The sequence below is a fragment of the Malaclemys terrapin genome, chromosome 5 (genome assembly GCF_027887155.1).
Source record: "Malaclemys terrapin pileata isolate rMalTer1 chromosome 5, rMalTer1.hap1, whole genome shotgun sequence".
Taxonomy (NCBI): domain Eukaryota; kingdom Metazoa; phylum Chordata; order Testudines; family Emydidae; genus Malaclemys; species Malaclemys terrapin.
In genome coordinates, this window is record NC_071509.1 from 133,978,536 (window position 1) to 133,993,704 (window position 15,169).

The 15,169-nt window shown below is 40.6% G+C and overlaps 1 protein-coding gene across 3 annotated transcripts in view; it reads right to left on the bottom strand.

The window, feature by feature from the left end:
- Positions 1 to 15,169, bottom strand: part of G3BP2 (G3BP stress granule assembly factor 2) — a 51,037-nt gene that overhangs the window by 7,178 nt on the left and 28,690 nt on the right. For 2 of the 3 annotated variants that reach the window (XM_054029417.1, XM_054029415.1), the window contains exons 4-9: positions 12,462 to 12,635; positions 11,192 to 11,282; positions 8,744 to 8,846; positions 6,939 to 7,119; positions 5,866 to 5,964; positions 693 to 795 (exon numbers count right to left, since the gene is read on the bottom strand). In XM_054029417.1, coding sequence (XP_053885392.1) covers positions 693 to 795; positions 5,866 to 5,964; positions 6,939 to 7,119; positions 8,744 to 8,846; positions 11,192 to 11,282; positions 12,462 to 12,635 — 751 coding nt within the window. The remainder of the gene's footprint in view (positions 1 to 692; positions 796 to 5,865; positions 5,965 to 6,938; positions 7,120 to 8,743; positions 8,847 to 11,191; positions 11,283 to 12,461; positions 12,636 to 15,169) is intronic. The other variant, XM_054029416.1, reaches the window with a different exon arrangement.

A 15,169-nucleotide genomic window follows, 5' to 3' on the forward strand; every position in this document is an offset into this window, starting at 1 on the left:
ACATTGACAGGTGTAAAATGACACAGCAAAAACTGAGCAGTATTTGAGAGGTAACACCATCTCAAAGACAATACTAGGCCCTGAGAAAAGCTATAGAATAGAAAAGAATAGAATAAATGGCATGACATTTGGCACATGACATGATGCATGATTAAAGACATTTTGTTCAGAAAGGAGAAGCACATTGTAAGAGATAATGGAAGGTATTCAAGTGTTCCCATTCTGTCTGTTCAGCATGAGTTAGAGGACATTCAAAATTAAGAAGCCATCAACTTTTAGCCTCAAGAGAACAGAGTTTTTAAACCGCATTAAGCAATCTGAGGAAGTTCCTTGATGCGTGATACGAGCAAATAACTCAGGAATGTTAAAAAAGGATTAGATAAAAGGAACATTTGCAGTTAGAGGGATGATCCTCATGCTTCAGAGCAACTCATCACAAAATACGGCTCAGGAAAGGGTTCATTCCTCCACCCCTAGTTGCAGAGAATAAAGGATTTTCACTTTCCTAAAGGTCAGGTACAAGCCAACACTAGAAGCAGGACATCAAACAAGACGGATCAAAGGTCTGTTTGGTTGGTACAGGAAATCCTATAGCAACCAATCATGGGAAGTTATCCTTTCGAACCCGAAGACAAAAGAGACATAGCTTCTCACCTTCACACACTGAACTACGATCAAGAAGAAACGTTTACCTGGTCTCGGTCCCCTTGGCGGAAAACCCGGTCGCTCCCTTGGACGCTGTTCACGCACCCGGGGTGGCTGAGACTGGGCTTCAGGTTTAGTTTCAACTCTTGGCTGAAACAAGAGAACGCACTGTTCAACACCGGATACCAAAGAAAAACTGAAATAAAAGCAGTCTACAGATCACTAGCATGCATAGCAATAATTGTGGAAGATACAGATCCACGGGAAGAGTGTTTTGGGAATACATGAAAATTTTCTACAAGTTCCTCTGTACCAATCCAGGACTGCAGGGCTTGCCTTTCTCTGCCAGCAGGTAGAGAACACAAACCTCTCAGAATCAGGACTAAGTTCTCTTTCTAATCTTATTTTGCCCAAGGGCATAGCTAGAGGGAATTCTCTTCAACTGACCAGGCACAGAATTGAGACCCAAGTAGCTCCATAATTTTACATATCAGCAGGTGTTCAAAACCGGTACAAAGAAATATGCAGAAATCCAACTAAAAAACAGAATTTCTGCAGCATTTCCCATGCCACGCTTGGACTGCACAGACTAGCCCTAGATTAATATGTATGGAAGAAACAGAATTACAGTTACTGTCTGCCTGGAGGATTCTTCTTCCAGAATATACATCAACTACAGGTAACAGCCACATCGTAACAGGAAAAGAAAGCAAGTTCACAAATCTCTAAATACAGTCTTCTCCCATAAGGAGATTTAAGAGAAAATACCTTAGATAAAGAGTCCTACAGTGCACAAGTTAGACATCTTCCTTTTATTTCTCTATGCCAAGCCTGTGCACATGGGAGCACACACAAACTGTCCCACTAGTCATAAAAACCTCACACCTTGAGCCATTAAACACATACAAATGTTCGCGAGCATCTGCATACAAAAACTGCCCTCAAAAAGGGGTAGGAAGCTACAGAACAAGAAAGTTAGGTGACTGAAAATTTACTGTGTGTGTGTTATAGAAATTGCTGCTATCATCCACAAGCATTCAGTTCACTTGTACTAACCAAACAAATGCTACCACCACGAAGACCACATTCCTGTCATCAGGGTCTCAGAGATGAGCTTGCAGAACTAAAATCCAAAAGGGGTGTTTCACTAAAGGAATGGTCATAGGCACCATTGCATGCTCATATGGATTCAGCAGTTCAAAAGCAAGTGACATTAAGGAGAGATTCCCACCACTTTTCCTTTGTAAACAAACTACTGACACTAGGTGACTTAACCCCAATATTTGTGCTCAGAAAAGACTTTCTGGGAAAGATTACCTATTAAGTGCCCAAATATTACACTGAAGACTAACCTCGCACCCTTCCTACCTCTGAAGTGGCACCCTACCAGGCACTTCCTCGCCAATATTTTTAGACTGGGCATTTTAATTATGAGAATTAGAAAAAATAAATAAAAGCTTGTCTGAGTGTAGCACTGGCATCTACTTCTGCAGCAGCACCTCTTGGGCCACAATAGCACCATTGTGATATTTTATTTTCCTAAAGTTTTAATGCGTAAAAAGTTATACAAATAAAAGCAGCTCATAGCAATACATGGGAGCTAGAAAGGCAATCCCAGATTTTTCTTTTCTGAACAGCAAGCTACCCTGCCCTCAAAATTACTAGATTTCATTCTTTGGGGGTCTCAAGAGAAACAGTCTATCTGCTCAATCATTCACCTCAGATGCCTACTTAACATAACAAATAGAGTGTGTCTGTCCAAAGAAACAGAGGGCTAGCCTTACTAGACACCAGGACGTGGTTTATGATAAGTAGACCAGCAATACCAAACTATCAGCCTTCTCCAGCACAAAACATACAGACTGCTTCAATTTTGTACACACCTCAAAATTAAAGAGTCCAAGCTCGCAGGGCAACATTGGAGAGCGCATGCGCTCCTGCAAACTAGCATCCTACCAAACTGTGAGAGGGGATAGTATTGCTCTTGGAACTGAGAACTGCTTGTTCCATCCACCAATCTCTCTCAGACCTCTGTTTCCTGGAAAGTGCATGAACTACACTGGAAGCCACAGAAGGGAGCCACAGAAGAATATTTCTACAGCATGCCTAAGAGAGAGGGGATACATCCCTCTCCCCTTGGAACTGTAAAATGATTAGCAAATAATTTGTTTCTGGTAATGCCCATCCAGCATATTCATAAGTCTGCATTGTTTGAGCCTTTGGGCATAGACTCTATACAAGATGAAATGCCTCCATTCTCCCAGAATCCACAAGAGGAGAAATGAGGACTAAAGAGAACCGTCTTCTGCTACTGTGACTGTCATCTTGCTTGAATCCCAGAGGCAAAAAGAGCACAAGAAGCAAGCCCACAAGACTTATTTGCTCTCAAATTTTAACATTTCATGTGTCAAAGACACACATTACTCAAATTGGACCATATATATGGAAAACTGAATGGATCTGCTTTGGAAGAGTTCTATCCCTTGACGTTTAAGGTCTTTCCCAGACGGTGAGATGCCTGCCACACTGTTACTGCAAAAGGAAGATAATTAGATGGGATACAGATAAGAAGAACCTCAGCTTGATACAACATTGTCTCCATGTTGACTTCTGTGAAATCACTCACTTTGATTCTCACCAATAGACCGCAGGAAAAAGTAAGCTACACAGAGGCCTAGACTTCTAATATTGATCCAAGATTCCCCCTTTGGCCTTGTGGTTTTAAGATATCCATTGAGCCAGACAACAGATAATCCCTAAACCCAGAAGAACTAGCCCATTTTTCAGATTTACTCATCTGTCTAGAAAGATATTAACTCTGCATCCTTAGAATACTCGGAAAAATCTCATCCACATATCCTGGTATATATGTCCTCAAGAGGAAGAAGTCATATTCCAGTTTGAAAAGCTTGGTTCTGGAGACATGAAGGCAACAACACTATCAGTCACGAAAAGAAGCACTGGTTTGAACTTTCAGGATTTCCAAATTAAATACAAATTACTGACTATTTAATTCCTTTCCTTGGTAGGTAATCACTGCTTCAACTCAAATGGAAGGCAAGACTACATTGAAGGTCTTGTCATCACTGCTCAGAAGACATGTGTTTTTACCACACGAATGCATGAGAGCGATCCCCTGGTTAAAAACACAATGAAGGCTTGGCAGTTCAGTTTCACTGCAAGGCAAACTAGGCACAGTCAACCACAGACCGGGTATAGTGCCATACCTTCAGTGTGGTTTTTACCTGGGGATGGCTCATGTGCATTAGTTACTAGGAGGTGAAAAACAAAACAAACAAACAAAAAAAAACAAATCCACATCATCTCTTAGCAGTGAAGACATGGCCTATGTTACTCCCTAGACAGATATTCAGCGTTGATCTCTGAACACAAAGAAGGAGGAAAAGGACAAGTGCCTGGCTACTACAGGCTGAATATGACCAGCCCCATAGTAATTCATGGTCACAAAAGTAATTAATCTAAATCTAAAATGGTACTTACTAATTGCCACCTCTTTAGAGAGAGATGGAGTCATAATAGGTACTTTATTTGAAAGTTAAGAGTTGGCAGAGGAGAATCCTAGAGTTGCCCCCACACTCATTATTTTGTGGGACTTGTTTAAAAAAAAGGTCTAAGAACAATCCAAATGGAGGGCTATGTTTGCATAAACACAAGAGTAATTGTGATGTTGATAGCTTGAAACAAGATCGGGAAAAGGAAATGAAAATGCCCCCTAGAATAAAGTAATTGTCTTTCCCACCAACCCTCCAAGCGCTGATTTTAAGCGGTGCATAAGGGAGGCTGGAGAGAGATTTATCCATCTACTTCCCAAAAGAGATAATGGAGTTAAGACTCTGTCTGTAAAAACCTGCTTTGGTCCTACCTGAAAACGTCTGAGCAGACTTACTTGAACACAGAATCCCACTGAAAGGAAACAAAACAGGACATGCCTTTCTTCTGCCACTGACAAACTGTATATAGAAATACAGTGAAAGATGGAAGGGGACAATGATGGTCTGGCTTTTGTTGACATATGTAAACAATACATCAAAGTGCTCAGATAAAATAAGTGCTCGGAGTGCTCTCCAAACTGAATGGCACAAGGAAGCCGTCTTTGGTTCTGTATGGGAACAAGCGTCTTTGGTTCTGTATGGGAACAAGCGCACTGTTCCGTGCAAACAAGAGTGGTTGTCTTGACTGGTTATTCTCCCCTCAGTGTGAGGCACTTTAAAACTAACCAGATTTTCCTAGTCATTACAAATCAGGAGTTCGATTTCCATGACAACCCTGTCAAGGAGAAGACAGCATCACAAAAAGCATTCCAGGGGCAGTGAGCAGAAGGGTTATCCTAGCCTCTATGAGACAGTAAAATGGAGAGAAAACTGGTGGTAGGAACAGCTGTGACAGTGGTTTCTGAATTGTCCTACTGAAAATTGTGGCCCATTACAGTTCAGAAGTGAGCTACCACAAGTGTCCTTAGGTAACTCATTAGGTTACTATAGAACATTAACATTTTCAAAATTGCCTCTTATTTTAAGTAAGTTTTTGGATATGTGGAGGACAAGAAATTCTCGGGGAAATGAAATTCTCTAGGAATTTCCCACTCACTAGATATTTCCTCTTGTCTTTGGTATCTGAATGACGTATACTACTATCCGGTCACAAAAAGTCTGGGAACTGGAAGAGACCACTGTGCTGGCAAGCAAAGGTGAACCCTCCCACCTCTCACAGTCATAAGTTGGTACAGGGTTCCATAGCAGTACAGTTAATCCATATAAATATATAATTGAGAATTTTAATATTTCTTTTTTCTCTCTCACTAGGAGAAGCTCTGTTCCTTTCTCAAAAGGAACAATTTCATTTCCCAATGGCAGGGTAACTGGATTGGTAGTTCTGGCAATGAATGACCCCTATTGTACATACTACTGTAAAATTACTGTTACGTTTAACCTTATAAACAAATAGAATGTCAGAAAATTTAGGAGTGTCATTTCTTTATTACATGTGAACAGACTTACATCTCTCACCACCACCCAGAACTCTCACCTGTTAAGTGTATGTGCCTTTTAATTAATTTTTAATTGCGACATTAAAGTAAGTGCATTAACATTTAAAACAGAACTTGTGCAATTTACGTCATTACAATTTGATCTGTTAGTTTAAAGACTAAAGTAGTTGCAGAGGTAACGAGACAATCCAAGGAGTTCACAGATTGATTACCTGTGAGACTGGTGCTTTAACATGGGGTGGAATTCCAGAGGAAGAAACAGTACCACTAGGAGGCAGGTTTTTACTGGTCACTGAAGCCCAAGAGAAAGCCTGCAGAAATGCAACAAACCTAGGCTACTAATCATGGCAAACCACTGACATTCCTAGAGGGAAACTAGTCTGCTGAAAATATATTTTTGATTCAAATCTAAAGCTGTCAGTAATCATTGTACTAGGATTACAAATATAAACAAACAATGCCAATAAGACAGATATTGAAGGGTTTGCAGTTGTAACTGTCCAATCTCTCCAACAGCGCAGAGCAAGTACTTCTACTCAGGTACACTACCTAACTGAACCCCAGTTCTCTGAATGCCCCCAAACCACCGCTTTCCAAAAGACAACAGTTGATAGACAAAACCATAACGGCTACAGGGTAAGTTTTTGGTCCTATATTTGTCTTCTGGAGAAAGAAAGAAAGAAGTGGAAGTCAGAAGTTAAAGCTAAATAGGAAAAGAGACCAAGACTGACAGTACAAAGACCCATGCTGAAGTAAGTGACCTCTACCCGGTTTCTGTTTCCTTCCCCCATATCCTTTCACACTAAGTGGGTCTAACCATACCAGACGGCGCATGGTTTTTGGAAATACGGCATCCCGCCTAGAGGGAGATAGCTAAAACCCTCAGATTCATTTTTACAGCTACACTGCTAGTCATCCTGCAGGTGAAGAGGTAACTCCTTTCATTTTAAAGAAGGGCAGCGACTCCCACTTAAATTCATTTAGATGTTCTACATCTAACACTACATTTAAAAAGGTTTAAGCTCATAACCACCCACGCGCACACTTCATAAGCAGAGCACTACATTTAAACAGATCCTTTGTACAGCAGTTCACATTCATCTTTTAAAAATCTTTTTGACAAGTGAACTTGTTTTAGTGTTGTGGTTCAGAGAGCAGGACACTGGGAAAAAAAATCTATCAATCTGGCACTTGAGAAAGCGATTCACATTCAGCTTAACACTGAATAGTCAGTGTTCTGGATTACCATCTTCATTCATGTGTACAAAGTTAAACTTTAACTAACCTTTGGAGGTTCTTGTGGTAGAGAAACAAGTTCTACAGGCGGTGGGGATGGAGATTTTTCTTCTAGCTCTTCAAGATTCTTTTCTTCTACTTCAGATTTCAGCTCCTCTGTTTTTGTTTCAGATTCCAACTCCGGCTCAGGGTCATGAGATGATTCTTCCAAAGGCTCCTCCATTCCATTGCTAGAATTAGAGGCATTTTGTTCACGGTAAAGTACAAGGCTCTTACGATGAAGTTTTACTAACATGCAATGCTGATTTTTTTCCCCCCAAATAGGCTTTCAGCTTCCTACCATGACATCCTGTACATTTACAGTATAGGCAGAGACTATTTTTGCCCCTATCTTCAGTTGCACACAAAGCCACATTGTGGTTCTATTAAAGTCAAGGTGAATTTTACCATTAGCTAGAATGTGAATATTACCAAGCCCACATTATGCATGTATCACCTTCAAGGAATGGACTTGAAAAGCTGGAGAACTGCCACTTAGAAATGGCAAGAGGCATTTCTGACAAGAGAACCAGCAAACTAGGGCTGTGAATAGTGCCTGCGTTGACTGTACACATGCAAATGCATCGTTCCCATCTCATTTGAGAGTGTGTTGAAAAAAGCTAGTTACCAATCGAAAATCTTAAGCATAATTCTATTCTAGAGAGAAAAAAACAGCACCTTATTTTTCTGCTCTGGGTGTGCTCAGTGTAAAAAGGACAAGTCCTCAAATGAGTGGACTGTTTTTCACTCCCATTAGCTCTGTAAGAGCCAACAGCTGAGAAAGTGAACAGTTTCCTTCTTGGGCATGAATGGAATTGTTTGCTAAATTCCAGCCAGTTACACCTGTGCAACCCCCCCATGAAGACAAACATTTGCAAAGGTGGCACTAAGGGCCTAATTGAGTCTAAAGAAACATTTAAAGCAGTCTTGTGGGTAAGACACTGGACTAGGACTAAGATCCGAGTTCAACTCTCAGCAGCGTCGCGTTTCCTTCCCTAGGTAACCTTGGGCCAGTCACTTACAGCCAGATTTCCAGAAGAGAGACTCCTGCCACTTAGGCAACTAAATAAAGGCATTTTCATAAATGCCCAGCCCCCAATGACACCCTTAGGGAGATTTTCACAGCATCCAGCACCTGAGCTCTTCTGAGAAACCGGCCAGATATTTTGGTGCCTAAATGGGAGCAATGCTCTTCTGAAACTCTTGCGCTCAATCCTTGTGCCTGCCTGCCTCATGTGTCAAGCGCCTCTTCTTCCACCTTTGGTCTGTCCTCTTTAGATTTTAAAATGGTTAGGCAAAGCACACACTTAATGTACATCTGTACAATGGGGCCCTGATCTCAGCGGGGGCCTCTAGGTGCTACTTGTCAAGTATCAGGGGGTTGCCGTGTTAGTCTGTATCTACAAAAACAACAAGGAGTCTGGTGGCATCTGTTAGTCTTTAAGGTGCCACCAGACTCCTTGTTGTTTTTGTAGGTGCTACTGTAATATATAGTAGATATTTATATTATAAATGGGTGGATTACAGCTAAGGAAATAGTTTAAGGTGTCAACACATACGGATTTGGAATTTAATCTCTATGTTCACATTTGTCACTTCACACTTACAGACGAGAGATAAGATTAAAAATAATGAGTTACAATATCCCACAAACATACATATTCCATCTAAACACGAAGTTCAGCGCACACAGTTCTGGCATATTAGGGCCATATGTGCATTAGTTTGGTTAAACAGATATTTTAGGGAATTAAGAGTATTCAGGACTAAGCAGCCAAAGCAATTGTTTTCTACTGTTTAGCACGGACTTCTTACGTTACAGGGTGGCTTTCATAGTATGCACTGCTTGTATTCTCTTGCACTTGCTCAGGGGATGGCTGCCTTTCTTCCTGCTCCTCTTCAACCTCTTCTTCCGATTCTGACAGACCAAACAAAACTTGTGATCAATGTTCAAGGAAATGTCAAGCACTTTTTAGAGCACGTTCAATTCTGCTCGCTGGAGAGAGTATAGATTCAAGAAGTCGATGTCATTTCCTTGGTGAAAATCAGTTTCGTGGCACAAAACAATGGACACGAACACAAAACCAGGATGTGTAATAAGAGACAACTAAAAGTCGTGCTTCACCACTGTAAGCAAGACATTTAACACAGGAAAGGGCAGGACACAAACTCTCCAGGGATGCTTTTCACCTTTACATTTCCACAAAGAGGAGACTACAGTTGCTGCAATATCAGGCTGCTGGCTTTGTTTTACAACCAACACCTTTATATATGTGGTGGATAAAAAGGGGAGATTAAACAATTTACCTGCAAGTAACAAGACTAAGAAAGCAAAACTCAATAAAAAAGAATGATTGGTTGAAATCGACTTTTCCAAACCACCTTATCCTTTGGGAACATTTTGTAAGCAGCATGAACCATTAGTGTTTGTCTACACACACACTTGCATTGATTTCCAGTTTCGTTAGATTGGTGCAAAGCCCTGGTGTGCACATTTTTATTTTGATTTAAGAGTGGCTTATTTCAGCTGAGCTTAAACCTGTCTTTAATTGACTTAAACCTAAACGAAAACAAGTCTGATTTAAATAAAAAAAGTCTATACCCCCTTTTACAGCAATTTAGCTCAAAAAAATCAGATTAAAATCTCATTTTAAAACTGCAACTTTATATTCAGGCAAGCCCTAGGTATTTGGATTTCACTGGCACTCCTTGGTAATATTTTGCCACCAAGACTGCAGAAGGAAGGGGGCAATAAGCTTTTTCTACACCTTTCTCAAGACAAGAGAGGAAGCAGATGGCTTCACACCCAACAGATCTCCAGACTTGCTGGCTTTCTTGGTTGTCTTTGGCCACTAAGACTCAGTCGTCAACTTGATCCAAGACCTGGCAGCCAAGAAGGATCCAAGGATTGATATATTTACACTCTCTAGTCTGGTCCAAGTTGCCTTCTCAGGCTCCTCAGAAAGAGAGGGAGAGAGCCAGCATTCTTTCTAGACATGAGTAAAGGCGACACAGGTTGTGAATCTCCCTAAATAACGTCCACCAATCATGCAGATGAAGCACAAAGTAGGTCTGTATGGAGTGGAAGTCTTGCCAAAGCAAGAGGCACACAAGCGGAACCTGGACTTCTCCAGTACGTCACAGAACCAAAGCAATTAGCAGAAAAAATGAGATAAGAAATACTGTATCTCAACCAGCTACTGTGAGTGAAATAAAACTACATATTTAACACTGAATATACCCATTAGTTGATCACTTGTTTAAAGTGATTTAAAAATTTGGCCAATGAGGAGACAGGGAGCTCTGATCTGGCCTTTAACAGTTGGAAAGAGTTGAGAGTGCTCAAGGGGTACAACTATTTCTATAGACAGGCATGAAATATTTGGATCCACAAAAGAGAAAGCGAGTGGCTCCAACGGTCAGAACATTGAGGTTAGCGTGTGCTCCTGACACACGGCGAGTCTACTCTTAATTGCCCATTAAAGTGGTAAGTGAGCAGAGGTGCTCATTCAGGAAGCCACCCCTGCAAATCCCTGCTGGATATTATCAAAGAGAGGATTCATACTTTGTGGAAGGCTGAATATTTAAATGAGGAGTGGAGGACTGTCCCCTGGCACTAAACATCTGATTCAGCTTCAGGGCTAAGGTCACAGTGCTGAGTAAAACGTGCAATTAAACTTTGACTTGCTTAACTGACCTGCCTTTTGACAAACAGTATAGCTAAACTTCCAAAGTTGAAGTGATACTTTAATTTCCAAGTTCACTGTTGCTCATTTCATTTTCATTCTTAATTAAGCTTCTCCCAGATGTAAGAGTGTAACCATCAATACGCAAACTGTATCTGTACTGAGTACTACAAAAGACATTCTGCATATCACAGGAGCAGAATTATAACCTTAAGACTCCAACTTTAACAAAAATTATGTACAATATACAGAAGTGAATATGAGGAGGGATAGCTCAGTGGTTTGAGCATTGGCCTGCTAAACCCAGGGTTGTGAGTTCAATCCTTGAGTGGGCCACTTAGGGATCTGGGGCAAAATCAGTACTTGGTCCTGCTAGTGAAGGGCTGGACTCGATGACCTTTCAAGTTCCCTTCCAGTTCTAGGAGATAGGATATCTCCATTAATTAATTAATTTATAATTTATATTTGAGAAAGTACTTATTTGTCTAGAGATGTGTGAAACTCAAGAGGCTATTTTGCCAAGGAAAATGAAGAGAAGTACAAATGAACCCAAGGCATACAGAAATTAAGTTCTCACCTTCATCAAGTTCAGCCTCAGAGTCTCCAAATACTTCATCTTCATAGCGGAATATATCATTATGGACATAGAACTTATTTGGAACAGATCCCTATGGAAGGAAAAAGTGTACACATTTACTAGTTACTTGAACAGATGGATGAGTTGTCTTTACTGCTGACTGACTTGATCTGTAAGCTTTGTAACATCACTACTTACTTCAGATCCACATTTCTAGTGCAGTCACCACCATAATACAAGTGCCAATAAAATTACATACATTTCAGTACTTTTAAAATAATCTTTGGTGTTTACCCATCTCATTAATGCGGGTTTGCCTGTGGCTATTTTTTATTTTTTTTTAAAGTACACAAATAATCAAATCCTATAGCTGTGACCAAAGAATCAGTCAAAAAAATTCAAGAAGATAAATCCTTAGTGTTTATACTGACAGTAACTTTATGCTTTTTAATTACTGAATATAAAAGATCATTTATTTCATGGATACTCATTTGTGAGACTTCTTTCTAAAAAAGCTATTTGACCGTTTGCTATTTTAAAATGGAGGCATTTATTTTTGCTTCTACTTAGAAAAAAAATGTACAAGTTTTAAAGGAGCTACTCAAAACAGGTAAGTTTTACACAGCACCGGAGTTCAAAGAATCTAATAAAGGTTTCTAATAAAAAGGAATACAAGCATCGGGAATAGGAAATGATGACCTTCCGTACTGCATTCCTTTATATAAGGATCATGTAAGTCATGACCTGTGTTGCTTAAACCAAATATTTGTGTTGGTCTCCAGTGACTTTGCATTACCCAAACACGACAGGAGCATAATGAGTTGAATAAGATTAAGTCAAGGGTGTCAAACTCATTTTGTGAAAGGGACAAATTACATTTAATTATGGTCTGTGGGCTAAGTCTATAGAAGTCAAGGCCTTATGAAGTACTACTTACAATCTCATGGGCCAAGTCCTACCTACAGGCCAGGTTTCTGTCTCAGATTCAAAGACTAAGGTCAGAGGGGACCATCATGATCATCTACTGACCTCCTGAACATTGCAGGCCACAGAACCTACCCACCCACTCCTGTAATAGACCCCTAACCTCTGGCTGAATTACTGAAGTCCTCAAAATATGACTGACAGACTTCAAGTTACAGAGACTCCATCATTTACACTCGTTTAAAACTGCAAGTGAACTTTGCCCCAGGCTGCAGAGGAAGGTGAAAAACCCCAGCGTCTCAGCCTTCATAAAGTTCAGGGCAATCACATTCCAGTACATACTTACCTCTGGAGCCAGAACAAAAGTTTGCATAAACTTCCTCATTGGTTGCCCGTTGTTAGACAGTTCCCCCATGACCTGCACGACTACACCATCACTCAAGGTCGCATGTGCATCAACATGACGAATCTTAGTGTGACATTCACTGAACTGTAGGGACATCACCTTCTTATGAATCTCCTAGAAATACAAATAGAGATCTAACTTTAAAACTAAGTACAACTAGAATTTAAACAGAGCTCATAAGACTAGTTATATTAATTATATGACCCTGAGCTAACCACTCCCTTCCAACTCAAAAGGAGATAAGGGAATTTACTAAATGCTATTGGCTGAAACAGAGGCTACAGCTTAAAAAAAGCTATTACTCAGGTTCTCCAGCAGCGTTAGCTGTGAATGAAAAAGCCCTGGTAAAGCTCATTTTTACCTAATTTTCCAGCTAAGTTGCTGAAGGAAGTAGATAAGATTTGCACTTTCCAAGGCCAACCAGTGAGTCAAATGATTCATTTGTTTGAAGAAAAAAAGACACCCCATCACTCTTCCAAGGTATTTGTACAAGTCCCATCACAGAAGTATCTGAATACCATACATTCTATCCAGGAGCCCAATGGACTATATGACATCTACTTTGTAATTACATAGTTCTCCTACCCAGAAGTGTGAAAGTACTGGACAAAAAAAGAAAGTGACCACACTCTGCCTGGGCTCACAACAGCACTCAGAGTTGGGAGTGTCAAGTCAACAGACATGTTCTCCCAGGAAGGCAGGAACAAAGGGGTGGGGTCGGGGGGGAAGCTTATTTTCTCAAGTTTTACTTAAATGTTTAATAACCAAAATAGAATAGCCACAAAGCCAATGGGAAAATCTAGAACCTGACAAGACAGTCCAGAAGTGTACAGAAACACGTGACTCAATCTTGCGTTATCTCTTTGGCCAGCAGATACATATACAGACATTTTGTACCCAATAGTTATAGTTCTAATGTCAGTCAAACATGGGTGAAGTCAAAGTCCTGCATAATGGTGCATGTCTGGATTGCAGAGATCTGGCACACTGCTGAATACATCCAGCAAAACACCAGTTCCCCTCCCAGAACTATATGTTTTAACTATAACTATGTAAGACGTCACTAACATACTTAATGCAATAAATATCCCTTTAGGAAAGCAAAACAGCAACACAATTTGCTACAGTTAATATTACAACAGATTTACAAAGACCAGTTGCAAAGAAGAATTAACCGTCAGTGTAATTTTTAAGATACCAACTCCACTTCCATAATTACACATCCAATAGCAAAGAACAGTCGGACTTCGAATTAGCAGCAATATTAGGCTACCCCCTCTTAACATGGTCTAACATTAATACAGCTGTGGGGATGCTTTCCAAAGTTATGAAGTATGGGACCGATGTGCCTACATATAATTTTGATAGCGCTTTCGTAGCATCCAGGTTTAGTATTATACATGCATGTCAATAGCTTGCTTGCTTGACCTATTCTTTTCCATTCCTTTGTTTCCATCTCACAAAGCTGGGTTGATTCTCAGTCTCTCAATCTCATTTTCCTTTCAATGATGACATCTACGCACACATTTTTAGAAACACCAGGGCAGCACCTCACCTCTGTTGTGCTTGTCCTTAGAGCTTCTCCTAACAGTCATTCTGTACAGCATGATTGCCGAATGTGGCAGAGTCGGACACTGCCTGGGATGAAGGGCATTCCATGGAGATAGTAATGCTAAGGAGCAACTTTGCCCCAGAACAGCAAGCTTCCCTTACGGACCAGAAACTGTGAACTTAACGGAGCTCTTGATCCTTTCTCTGCCTTCTTTGCTAACAATTTTGAACCCCGTAACATTAAGTATCAACCATCTCCAATGACGGCCAATGGAGTCAAGACATTTAATAATTTACACTTTTCCTTATTCCCAGTCCACTTGGCCATTCTTAAAGGATTTCAATCACACTGTAGTATGGAAGATAACCGAGGGTTTGGCACTGCCTTCATCCTCCAAACTTTACATTGTAAGTATTACTGATGATGAAAGCGGGTACACATTGTCAGTAAAAGCTACTCTATGCATGGCACTTGGCAAGGTGAGGCCCAGAGACAGCAAGCCTACACCTTACTTCTGGAAATTCTTAACAGCCAGACTAGAACACAAGAGTAATCTCTCTGCCCTCAGTAGCAATTGAGGAATGCTTCACAAAGCGGAACAGAAACAATGATGTACCAAACTATGCAATAATTCCATTCAGAGGAGAAAGACTTCTGCACTGTCCGAAACTGTGAAACCTGGAGAGCGGGAGATCAGGCAGATTGAGGTGTGCACGGCCACTTTGTTGCAGTACGAAGTTACATATAAATACCCAGTTACTGACTGGTTGAACAAATTCTCCCCATCACCACCACCGCACCTGAAACTCACAGGTACCCCTACAGCATTTTAAGACAATCACTGATAAATGATTAAGTATGAAGGATCCCATGAGCACATTCTGTACCTGTAGGCAACAGGTGCAACTGCAGTGGTGTTAATTTAAGCACTAATGAATACAAAGCTAAATAGTTTAGACAGTCCACAAGTCGTGTCCTCATTTACAATGACAAGTTTAAGAGTTGTATGTCATCACTGTAGCTGCTCCACCAGTGATATAAATGGTGAAGGATGTAGTGGAGACAGGACTCTGGTGTTTCTACATCACCTGCCTTA